Source organism: Hippocampus bargibanti, linkage group LG04, assembly GCF_051943395.1.
Source record: "Hippocampus bargibanti isolate YZ-2025 linkage group LG04, ASM5194339v1, whole genome shotgun sequence".
Lineage (NCBI taxonomy): Eukaryota > Metazoa > Chordata > Actinopteri > Syngnathiformes > Syngnathidae > Hippocampus > Hippocampus bargibanti.
Window position 1 is genome coordinate 15274268 of NC_142737.1, and position 12863 is coordinate 15287130.

Consider the following 12863-nt stretch of genomic DNA (forward strand, 5'->3'; position numbering starts at 1 on the left):
GATTCCACCCCAAACATTATACTGAAATTTCCACCACTTATAGGGTGTTTTTTAAACAGTTTCAATTAGTATATTTGTCGGTGATGCTTCTCACTGCCAAATATCAAAAAGACCATCTGGAATATTAATCAAACAACAGGCCACCCAGCAGGTATATGAGCACAAATTATTTTCTAAATTTCGAATATAAATTGCGGCAATAATGTAACAAAGGCAGTAGTTTTGGATTCACTCAACCTGTGTCGCATCGCCATCTAGCATCCGTATGGCTTCCTACAAGAAACATATCGGAACAAAGAAACACATACAGTACAGTATAAGGAACAATAAGGAAATGAATATATTAGGTACACATACACATAACACATGTTAAAATAGATAGGTTGACTTACTGTTTATTTTGTATTTGGAGGACATTATTTTTGTATGTCTAACACGATGACGTAGGGAACTTTCTATTTCCGGCCTGTTTGCGTGAAAATTGCATGTTCCTCCCTTTACGCCCGTGGATTTTCTCCAGTTTCTTTCCACATTCCAAAAATAAGCAAACTCCAGCTCACCAAATAGTAGCAATAGCACATGTGAGGGAGCCAAAGTTGTTCAAAATGGACCGGTTGGACGTGTCAGGTTAAACTATCTTTGCAGCACCAGGCAAATCACATCCGATCAAAACGGCGAATGCCACAAGGGGGTGCTCGATTTTTTTTCTTACCTACTCACCACTTCACCATAAAAAACGTTGTTTCCGCTTCTCGACTTCCGATACGTCCATGTGTTTACAAAAAAATGTATCTTATTTTGGCATTCATCCATCCATGATCCGAGCTGCTTGTCCTCACGAGGATAATATTTTGAATAATTATTCGACACAGACTCACCGTTTAAAACATGGGAAAGCTTAATGTGGTGGTGTTGAGATACTTGTCTCGGGATGACTTTCGGGTTCTCACGGCGGTAAAGTATATTTATCATGTTCAAGCTACGTGCTATTTCCAGCTGAGTTAGCATTGTCGAGGCGGATTTTTTTTCAGGAAAACCGTTCTTAGACTTCGAAACGTAATAATATAAAGAACAAAATACATTACTTTGAATTTCGTTAAAATGTTTGAAATAATCACAATTGACACTGACTCAACCTTTTATTTGACAGTGGCAAACTGTTTTGCACTGACTAACAAATGTAACTTTTGAATATTTTGATAAATGTGAACATATTGTCACATCTGTGCTTTTAGGTTGAGATGGGAATGAAGAACCATGAGATTGTTCCAGTGAGTCTCCTCTCATCCATTGCCAGCCTCAAACACGGTGGCTGCAACAAGATCCTCCGAGAGCTGGTCAAACACAAACTTGTGGCCTACGAACGCACAAAGAGTAATCTCATTTTTTTATATTTCTTTGTTCACCTTTTTGAACAAACGAAAAGACTGAAATAACAAAGGAAAGCCATCTTGCAAAAAAAGTACATTCAATTCTTAGAATTTCCAGTTGCGAAAATATCGACCAATCCTAGTGTTTTTTGTTTTTTAAACACTTTGGGGGGGGGGGGGAATGTAGTCTTGGATTCCTAAGGGGAAAAAAAAGTTAATTTCTCCATAACCTAATGTCTGGTTGTGGTTTCGTAGTAAGAACTATGGATACTCGACTGAGCTGCCTATAGTCCAGACCCGTCTCCCATTAAAAATGTGTGAGGCATTCTGAAGAATAAAAATGACAACTGTACATTTAGGGTCCTCACTTCGCAAATAATTCTTGAATGTTGTCAAAAGAAGTGTTGATATAACACAGAGGTAAATCGAACATGTTACAGCCAAAATATTCTAAGTTCGTGATTAGCATTCCTAACCAGTGAGTGGCCATTCTCCCGAGCAAAATCTTTCGTGATTTGGTAATCATTTTGTACATTAAATATTTTGTCTTTGTAGTATATTCAGGTTTTTTTCTAATGTGTGTGTTTTATTTTTCAGCTGTGCAAGGCTACAGATTGAACTTTGGTGGATATGACTACTTAGCTCTCAAGACATTGTCTTCCAGAGATGTAATTGCTTCAGTTGGAAACCAAATGGGTGTTGGAAAAGAGTCAGGTTAAGTTTTCATAGTGTACAATGATGTGCTCAAAGTCAACGTTGATTAATTAATGCAGTTTCGAACTATTTGTGTGGTTTTAAATGAAGACATGTTTTGAAATTTGTGCAATTAATATTTGGGGCCATATCATGTCACAAGGCAAACAAAAAGATAAAACAGTTCTCATTATGGCGTAGTGCAGTGGTACGCCGATACAAACACCAGGCATAATAATGAACACAAACGCATTGCTCAACAGTATCCATAAGAATTGCAAATCGTTGTATTTGTTTATTCTTTCACGTGTTGTATTGGATCTCATCAAATTGTAGATTTCAACCTCATGAAACATCCATTGACAGTATGCCGGCAGTGATTTGTCTTGTGCACCTATGCAGTGTTTGAAACAGATCTATTTGTGATTCCTTCAGATATTTATATTGTGGCAAATCAAGATGGGGACCAGTACGCTCTGAAGCTTCACAGATTGGGTCGCACCTCCTTCAGAAACCTCAAGAATAAGAGAGATTACCATAAACACAGGAAGAACATGTCCTGGCTCTATCTCTCACGCCTCTCTGCCATGAAGGAGTTTGCCTACATGAAGGTAATGAAAACTATGTCACACTCTCAGTCTTGTTATCCAACTTATGTGGAATATAATTGCTCATCGGATTGCAGTCGAAGTTCAGCTGATTTTGTTGCATTGTGTATATGAATGTATTCTTCCAGGCACTCTACGATCGAGGCTTCCCCGTACCTAAACCTGTGGACTACAACAGACATGCAGTCGTAATGGAACTCATCAATGGATATCCCCTGTAAGAAAAAAAACTGCTGTCTTTCTGTAATCACTTCTGTTTGCAGCGCTTATCATGAATTGACTCCATTCTCACTCATATCAGGTGTCAGGTGCATGAGCTGCAAGATCCACCCAGCCTGTACAACGAGTTTATGGAGCTCATCGTCAAACTGGCCAACCACGGCTTGATTCATGGAGATTTCAACGAGTTCAACCTGATGCTAGATGACCAAGACCACATCACGATGATTGACTTCCCTCAGATGATATCCACCTCACACACGAATGCTGAATGGCAAGTACCAGTGCTTGCAAACGCTTCATCTCACAGCTTTTTCAGGTTTTTTTAACAATTACAAACCCTTGACATTTCACTCATCTCTCTGATCTTTGATTCAGGTACTTTGATCGAGATGTCAAATGCATACGAGATTTCTTTGCAAGACGGTATAATTACGAGAGCGAGCTGTTCCCAACCTTCAAAGATATCAGGTATTGTCTCACTGGCAACTTGAATACAACTGCACTGTTATTAAAAATAAAATGTGTGTCATATTTTTGTTCGTTATTTATCGTTTATATATTTTTGTCATTTTCACCCAAATTTCAGGACTCCCAGAATATTGATTTTTAGGGCTACATAAACATTCAATGCAGCATAAGAAACCTTATACTTCTTTCATCAGAAAAAAAGACTTAATTCCCAAGTTATACGGATCTGGAGTAATATGAGGTGCAAGTGCCAGCGGCTGTACAAAAGGCAAATGCTGCCCTCTTGTGGAAGGGACAAAATAATACCAGAGGTCTGGCCAGCGCTATATCGGCACCCACGCAAGAAAAACCAAAACCCAAACAAATTCGGGAATGGAGCTCCACATGTTTTCAATTTCCGAATTAGTTTGGGAATAGCAGTGAATGAGTTAACACTTAATTCCCTTTACGAACACATAACTTTTTCATGTTAAGCTTCAGATTTGTTCAATCAACATATTTGATTGAGGTTTCCTCTGCCTATTACTTTGCTATTACTTTTCCACATTACTTTGCATTTTTATGTGTTTTTATCTTGTGATGAAGTGACCTCTGTGTATCCAACCCTATTTTTTTTCTTCTAGGCGCTCGTGTTCTCTCGACGTTGAAGTCTCAGCGAGTGGTTTCACCAAAGATCTGGAGGAAGATGCTGCAGTCTTCCATCCAGCTGGACCCGAGGGAGAGCCAAACGATGACGACGAGGAGAGTGACATAGAGGAGACGGGCGAGGAATTTGAAATTGAAGAGCCAAATGTGGATGTGACCGACTACAATAATGCACTTCTGGAACTCGAGGGCCTAAAGCTGAGCGACACAAATGGTGACATGCGGGAAGAAGTAGACATTGACAAAAAAGAAGAGGATGAGTGTGACAAAAAAGAAGATGAAGAGTGTGACAAAAAAGAAAAGGAAGAAAGAAATCCTGAGGGTATATGCACTGACAAGGCTATGAATGACCTGGCAGAAGAACTGCAGGACGAATTCACTGAACTCGCAGACCTTTCTGCATCAAACAAAGAGTTCATACCTTTCAGGTACTGAGAGCATAAAGCCGTGATGTCATTATTTGTGTATTATTAGCATCGTATAGACCTACCAGTGTTCTTTCATCAGTCTCTCAGCAAAATGACTCATAATGTAATTATTGTTTCATGTCTTGCAGAGACTCTGAAAGCCTTCTACAAATGACTGAATACAGGAGAAGGAGAACAGACAGTGAAGCTACATCAGGCAGCATGAGAAGCTGCTCAACCATCCCATCCGTAAGTAAGAAATAAAGCTGATGTCCAGACACCATCAGTTGTGAGTTGGTTTTGCCAAATAACCGTTCCACAGCGAAGTCTGGTGTCTGGTTAGGTTGCGTAAGTAACCAACTGTTGCTATTGTGTGTTGCAGGACGTGGTCCGTCAGAAGGTGCGTCGACAGCTCACCAAACAACAAAAGGCGGCTCAGAGGAGACGTCTGCAGAAGGGGGAAGCCAACTTGGTGACAAAATCTAGACGAGAGAATGAAAACAACATTAAGTCTAGTTTGGAGAGTGCCACCTTTTGGGGCTGAATGCTCGTCTGTTGAAAGAAGCTCAATAGGATCACGTGTTCAACAATCTGGAACAGATCCCATTAAGTCCAAGGATGGACCATCCCCAGTTTGGTCAACTGTCTGCCGACAATTCCATGGAAATATGGACTCCTCCAACAAGGATGTGATCAGCAATATTGACATTCAAAAAACGATTTAATGTGTATTTCTCTGGCTTTTTGATACAACGAAAATGGAGGGAAATATGATCATTTTGTTGTGATTTTTTTTTTTTCATTTTGTTTTATATTCCATGTCAGGAATTCGATATGGTGCAAGCTAATCAACTGTTCTAGCTTGTATTTGAGTCAAATCACGAATTGCGAAACAAAATAAATTCCAATTGAAGGATATGAACGACGTCCAAAAAGATGTCGGAAATGGTCACTGATCTCAGCCAAAACGGAGTGAATCTGGCACTCCAATGAGAATTTGGTCCATTTTTGTTCGAGGTATTCAGAAAGCGAATGAATTCCTACTTGAACAAAGGCTATTCATTTCCAAGAGGATGAATGGAGCTCAAACCCCAAGCTCAGTAGGCTCAAAAACGTGGGACAAATGTTTTGTTACTCCCCTTCCCACACTTGGCGGACTAAATTAGCATGATGATGATAGGGCGTGGTGAAAACGTTAACGCAAATATACACACCCTCGATAACATGAGCTTTGTTGAGTTGTCTTATGTTAATGATTTTGCAAGAATGTAAATGAAACTTTTCAAGTGAGTGCTTAGGGATTACCAACTGCACAGCTTGATGGGAGGGGCTCAGCATTCCAGGGCTGCACCTCTGAGTGTGGACAGAGTGAGGGGGCCTCTCGGCTAATTGGCAGCAAGAGTGACAAAGGTGGTCTGCTTCAAACAACAACTAGAGTGAAACTGAGTGGACTCACAGATGGAGGAGGGGGAAAGGCAAAATGAGGTTTAGTAGGTGGAGAAAAAAAGGGGCTCGACATGAGATTTTGTGTTATTTCCATGTGTTGCTCCAGGCTGCATTGGCATGGCAGTGGAGCCTGAGACAGGTGAATGAGACAAGTGGACTGTTTTTTTTTAAGGACTCTGAACAAAGATGAATAACGTGGGCGATGAGGACAGCATCATGTCTCACTTGTCAATGAGCTACATCAATCTCAGCCCTAAAGACCGTAAGTAAACTTCATTTATAGTTCACACTTTACAGTGTGTGTATTAAGACTATATTCTGTATCCACTTTCTTTATTTGTTAATATTTAAGATTTACTGAAACCCATATTCAGCTCTTTGTGATGTAGTATTGAATTGGACTAGATTAGCCTTTATGAGTCTTGCAGTGGAGAAATGTACATTCACAGCAGCAACGTTATGGAAGGAAAGGAAGAAGTATAAAAACTGCATGAGCTGCTGGAAAGGCAGCCACTCTCGCAGCTCCATCTTGAATTCAAAAGAACATAGGAACAAAATAATATGACAACACAAAGAAGCAGTCATTCAATCTTAAGCATTTTCTTCACCCACTTTGTTGTATGAAGGAGTTGTAGATGAAAGAGGAGAGGATCAAAGTGTCCTTTTCACCAGTGGATCAGGGACGTCATGGTGAAATGTACACATCTGCTACAAGCTGAATGTTGAAAGCCAACACAAAGCTGCAGCATCCAATAACGACAGAGATTGTTTGACATCTGTACCATGTAAATTCCCTTCAATACCAAGCCGCGACAGTTCCACATTGGCATCGGTGTCATAAACCCATGCCCAATACGAATTTAATACAAGTTATTATGATGGAAAGTTCATAACATGCGTTCTTACTTTTCATCTTGCTACATTAGCCGGTCCAATGTCAGCGATGCTTGTTCAGTTACCTGATTGTCAGGGCTAGTTGTAATTCTGTTGCACAGAAGCCTGCAAACAACAATGGTCAGTTTTAATCAGAAGTGGCTTTGTATGTACCTGAATGGCACTGATGACTTTTATTTAAAAAGTATCATTTTTTTCTGTCACATCAGGTTAGTCAGGTGTTTTCATGGTTTGTTTTTATCAAATGTAGCCATCTTGTGTGCAGTGAGCTGCCTTCAGTATTTCAGGCTGACCCATTCCGTCGGCGTCTGAACAAATTTAACCGGTACAACGTCGCAATCAAGTGCAACACACCTGACATGCAGCCAAATACAGAAAAAAGAAAATAAAACCACATTGCATCCCTTTCAGTCACTTAGATTTCAATGACATATGTATGTGCATGTGTCCGACATTTTGTTTTTTCCAGCAATTTTCCCGGTGTGTATTTATATCTGTTGTGTTTAATTTTATTTGGTTGTATATCTGCTTTCCTGAAATACTGACGCAGAGAGTGACACACTTCTGTCATTCTGGTGGAATGATGTTTAACTCATTTACTCCCATTCCCAAATGTATTCGGGAATTGAAAAGCATGACATGAATTTGTTCGGGTTTTGTTTTTTATTGTGGGGGCGTGCAAATAAAGCTGCGCTCAGACCTCTGGCAATGCCTTTCCCTCCCGCAAGGGGGCAGCATTTGCTTTTGTACAGCTGCCTCCATTTCCATAACAGATACTAACTGTAGAGCCAAATAAAATCGACAAACTATTTTTTCTGATGAAAGAACCAAGTCTCAGATTTTCTTACACTGCATTGAATGTTTATGTAGTCCTAAAACTCAATATTATGTAGGTGCTGCAATTTGAGTGAAAATGACCAAAACCCTGGCACCAGAGTGGACACATTTTTGCACATCGTCTGGCAGTGAATGATATCAATTTGGTCTGTCAAGTGTTACTCACTCTGGATTTTTACCGTGTGTTGTAATGTATAGCTATGGCATTTCATTAAAAAAAAAATAAGAGCGGGAAATCGGCAGGAACAAAAATACTTTTTCTTTTCTCAGTTTGTAATGACTCGTCATTTTGTGTGTCCAGTCCAAGTCAATGTAGTCGCCATGCTCCATAACTTCTGGGAGCAGAAGGCGACGGGTCAAATGGATGGCTCCTCCACTGGATCAGATACTTCTGGAGCAGATGCAGCAGGCCAGATGGAGACCCTGATCCTGTATGAATCTGCTGCTTCCCCGGGCCCACCGTTTGTCTGCTTTGTTACACTGCCAGGAGGAAGTTGCTTTGGGAACTATAAGGTGTGTCATGACAACAAAACATATCCCTCTTGTGTAGCAAACTGACTGTATTTCATGACACCGTGAGTTCCTTTTTGTGGGCTTCTATAGATACTTATAGCATGTATTAATGAGCTGAGCATCTGGGTATATCCTGTATAAACATGTATTTTAGTTTAATATTACAATAAGTATAATACAATATTCTAAATGGAAATATTTTTTTATAAGATTTTCATTAAAGTTTAAATTACACATCTTTACTTTGGCTGAATCAGAGTATTGCATTGTTTTACACTGAAAGTGTAAGTAGAGATATATACGTATATTTTGCTGATGATTCACTGCAATTTTAGGCCATACAAGCCATACATATTCAACGATGTAGACGGCGGGTGTGAAAAATATAGGCTCAGGGTCCAAATCTGGCCCACCACATCATTTTATTTGGCCCACGAAAGCAAATCAAACCTGTGAAATTCCTTAATACTGTATTTGCTAAAGTCCAAACCAATATTTCAAATTGTCCCATGTAAACCATATTAACTCATTATTTTCTACTTAAAATTTAAAAAATAGCCATCCATTAATTTTTCCTGCGCTCTACATGTAATATTTGGAGGAGATGAAACATTCTAATGGGCTTCCCCAAATTCATAACGGCCCCCGAGAGGAAACCGTAACCACAATGTGGCCTTCGGCAAAAAAATAAGTTTGACACCCTTGATGGAGACTGTACACATTCTGTCCAGTTTCTCCACTGACCTCAGACCAAGATATGTCCAATGGAAGGGGTATATCCAAAGTTCAAAAGAAAAAAATGTCCAAGATGAGATTTTTATAAATTCCCTCCAAACTCATCTAATTGAAAATGAAAGCAGGTTTCATTTTCCTGGTTAAGGGGGTGTGGGTGACAAATAGGCCACCCTCGCCAAATTGTTCTTAAATGTTATTAAAGTGACTTTAATCCCGTGGTGTGTCTCACGACTGCATTGTGACTAAGACTGTAGCTGCCAGCGCCATGTGATTGCAGCGTGCCTGTTGGACTTGAGAAAGACACTTCCCTTTTCCTCCCCAGCTGTGCAACACTCAAGCAGAGGCTCGTCGAGACGCTGCCCGAGTAGCCCTGATGAACTCACTTGTCAATGAGCTGCCTTGTCGATGCATCTGCCCTCAGTTCATTGCTGAAAGTCTGCAACAAGCCACCCAAGACAGTGATGTGAGCTTTAACGAATCTGATAATTAACACTTTACAGTCATTCGGGCAACAGGAGAATAATATTTGCTTAGGTTGATAAGATTTGTGTAAACCTTCCATGTTGTCGCTGACCAGGTTTCTATAGAAGATGCAAAAGATTCAAGCACGCATATAGGAACATACAGTCTGCTTCTCCACTCTTACATGGGAAGGACCATGCTGGAATTCCAGGTGAAATATCTCTACGAAAAAGTCACTGGTGTACCTACCTGATTTGTGTGTGACTAGCGTGGAATCGGTGACAGTGTGGATGTGAGTGTGAATGGTTGTTTGTTTCTATTTGTTCACTGCGACGTGTGCAAGGTGTCATCTGCCTTCCGCCTGAAATCATCTTGCACAGGCTCCAGCAAAACTCACAAGCATTGAGTTGATGATGTTCTATTGAACAACATCACCCGATAGTATCAACGTAGAGCGCCGATGCATATGTGAAACTGTCGCGGTTCCGAATTGAAGCGGATGTACGTCAATGGATGCTACAGCTTCGTGTTTGCTTTTAACATTTAGCTTGTAGCAGACGTGCACATTCCACAATGACATCTCTGATCCACTGGTGAAAATGAAGATTTGATCCTCTCCTCTTTCATCTCTAACTGCTTCATACAACAAACAGGGTGCAGAAAGTCCTGAGGATTGAATGACTCTATGTGTCTTTGTGTTGTCATATTATTTGTTATTTTGTTTTTTGTTCTTTTGACCTCAAGATGGCGCCGCGAGAGTGGCTGCCTTTACAGCAGCTCCTGTATATTGTTTTCCTACTTCTTCTTTTCCCCTTTCCTTTCATCTCTTTGCTGCTGTGAATTGTAACATTTTCCAGTGTGAGACTAATTAAGGTTTATCTAATCTAATTACACATCAGTCATGCATGATCTATTTTACCTACGATCAGCACTACACCTTCACTCTCTTGTTGAGAGAGGTTGTTTGTTTACTTAAACACATATGCGGATGTCTTGAATAAAAAGCTACTCTTAAATAATGACATAAGAAATGGAACAGCCTTGCATGTGTAACTTGTGTTGCCCAACTCCAGGAGATGATGACAGTTTTTCAGTTGCTGCACTGGAATGGAACACTAAAAGCTCTGCGACAGAGACAGTTCTCTCGTCAGGTAGGGACAAAAGACAACTTATTTTTCTTCAAAGTAATATTTACTGCAAAAAAACATGTTTCTCTCATTCAGAGCGTGATTGAGTATTACACCCAGCGAGGTCTTGATGAGTATATGCGGAGCAGCATGGCTCTGGATTGGCTTAGGCGGGAACAGAGGTCACCGGGCCAACTGGGGCAGGAGCTGCACGCAGCGGAAAGGGAGCTGCTGCTTGCTCGACGGCGAGGCATCGAGCTGCGTTTCTACAAAGAGAAGACGGGCATCCTCACCTTGGCTCTCAGTCAAGCATATATTCCCCACACACCTGAGATCCACAGCCACACACATGATTGCAAGAAGGAAGAACTCCCATTGCAAATAATGTGCTCCCATGATAGAGAACTGTCAATAACGCCATCCTGCAGTCCTTCACCACCCTTCTATGAAAACACAAATCCATCAATTTGTGAAAATAGTAGCAGGAACATTGCCACTGATTGCTACCCAACTTACTCACTTTTCACTCACATGCACGCAGTAAACAAGAATTTACCAGAGGACACATGAAATGTAATTTCAACAGCCTCTTGGATATTTCTGTTGGTATAATAATGTCATCATGCAGTACTAAAACGGTATTATACATGTATATGAATAGCACTGTATGCAATCACAGTTTAAGTGCTTCCGGTCTTTCATTTAAGGTAAAGTGAGGGAACAAATCTAACGTTTTGATAGCTCAATAAGATTCAGAATGAATATGGCTTAAAAACGGCATTCTTTGTAAAATATTGTATCATTTTAGCTGAATATCGAAATTATACATACAAGCTTGTAGCACTCTATAAGCAACTAACTGTAATTTTTTGCATTTCTTTTGATGTCAATTTACATGTTAGAAGTTTATTATGAATCCCAAGTGTAACTGTGAAATATGGTTCAAGGCAGGTCATTTATTTTCCATAGATATTAGAGTTGTTAATCTAAATAATGTGATTGTGTCATTTTTGAACATCAGGCCATATGATTCCTCTTATTATATCGAGGAAAGGGAAAGTGTATGTGTATAGATTTTGTCACTCAGCCGGTCTCTGTTTAAAACATCATTATTGTGGATACATACATTTATGTGTTTGGTATTTCATTCAAAATATTGAATAAAGAAAACTGGATCAATATTTGTATGTCATATTAATTAGTTAAAGCATTGACTGATGCTGTGAACGTTATGTTGACTGTACTGCCAACAACAATCCTACGGAAAATGACAAGGCAAGGGATTTAGTTTTCACCAATATTGACATTATAATATATTGTACAGTGTATCCCAATAAATTAGAACATTTTAGAAACAGTTGGGTTTGCTTGGAACAATGGGATTGTTTATGCATGCAGTAAAGTTCAGGTTTTATTTTGTGCAATGTTCTTGCACAAATGTCTTCTCTTATACATTGTCATATATTTTTTCAAATTTAATGTACCCATTGTTATTGCTGAAACGACGAAAATGTCCTCATTGGAGGCTAATATATGTTATCTTATTTTAGAAAAATTAAAAAGTTAAAAAAAAACGGAAAATATTTACTTCAGTATGTGGTGTTCAGCGTGATTTTGGTTAATTTCATAATAAGAGTACAGTAACAGTATAAACACACACATTTCCCAAATTCATCGTCTGGACAGTAACTGTACGCTTCGTAACAAAATACAATTTAGGAAACAATATATATATATATATATATATATATATATATATATATATATATATATATATGTGACGGGTGTCACAACAGTGACTGTCTTCATCTCCACGATGCTGCCGTATTAATGAAGACGAGACGCGTGGATGTGTCTTTTTATTTCTTTTATTTCTGCAACACAGTATGGCAGAAGGGATGGGTGAAGTCGCATGGGTTTCGTCTTGTGATTAACCTGAATCTCCTCGAGATTGTTCTCAAATGCAAAACATTGTAGATAACAAAACAGAATTAACAACGTGTGATCGTATAGTGGTTATTTACAGAAAAAGAGAATACAACACAAGTTCACTGTTATTTACAAGATGTCCCTGAACGCATCATGGGCGGAGACTCAGCAGAACACGCGGTGCGCTTGTAATGGCTGGCGCACAGTTCAACCAGCCACGGACACTCACGGGCAAATGAGACACGACACAAGAAACTAAATATTGTTCAATAAAAACGAAATGAAACAATTATTACCTGCAACACAGTATGGCAGAAGGGATGGGTGAAGTCGCATGGGTTTCGTCTTGTGATTAACTGCGATAGAAAAGCGCATATTCCTAAATTCCACTCGACAAAACGTGAAGTAAATAATGACACAAAAAGTAATCTGGACTCGAAATGAATAAGGGAACTAATTAGATAACACTAGACAGTACAAAAGGGGAAACAAAATAAGATATTGTCA

At 39.5% G+C, this 12863-nt stretch overlaps 2 protein-coding genes across 2 annotated transcripts; both read left to right on the forward strand.

The window, feature by feature from the left end:
* The first annotated feature begins 753 nt into the window (after positions 1-753).
* riok2 (RIO kinase 2 (yeast)) lies at positions 754-5331 on the forward strand. The gene is made up of 10 exons (XM_088994274.1): positions 754-954; positions 1236-1374; positions 1968-2084; positions 2499-2674; positions 2800-2888; positions 2973-3164; positions 3269-3361; positions 3985-4434; positions 4563-4662; positions 4796-5331. Exons 1-10 carry the CDS (start codon positions 889-891, stop codon positions 4955-4957), a joined length of 1584 nt encoding a protein of 527 aa, XP_088850400.1. The 5' UTR covers positions 754-888; the 3' UTR covers positions 4958-5331.
* Positions 5332-5475: 144 nt separating this feature from the next.
* On the forward strand, positions 5476-11130 carry LOC148899196 (protein limb expression 1-like). The gene is made up of 6 exons (XM_088994275.1): positions 5476-6121; positions 7892-8103; positions 9161-9301; positions 9416-9511; positions 10374-10451; positions 10524-11130. Exons 1-6 carry the CDS (start codon positions 6046-6048, stop codon positions 10995-10997), a joined length of 1077 nt encoding a protein of 358 aa, XP_088850401.1. The 5' UTR covers positions 5476-6045; the 3' UTR covers positions 10998-11130.
* The last annotated feature ends 1733 nt before the right edge of the window (positions 11131-12863 follow it).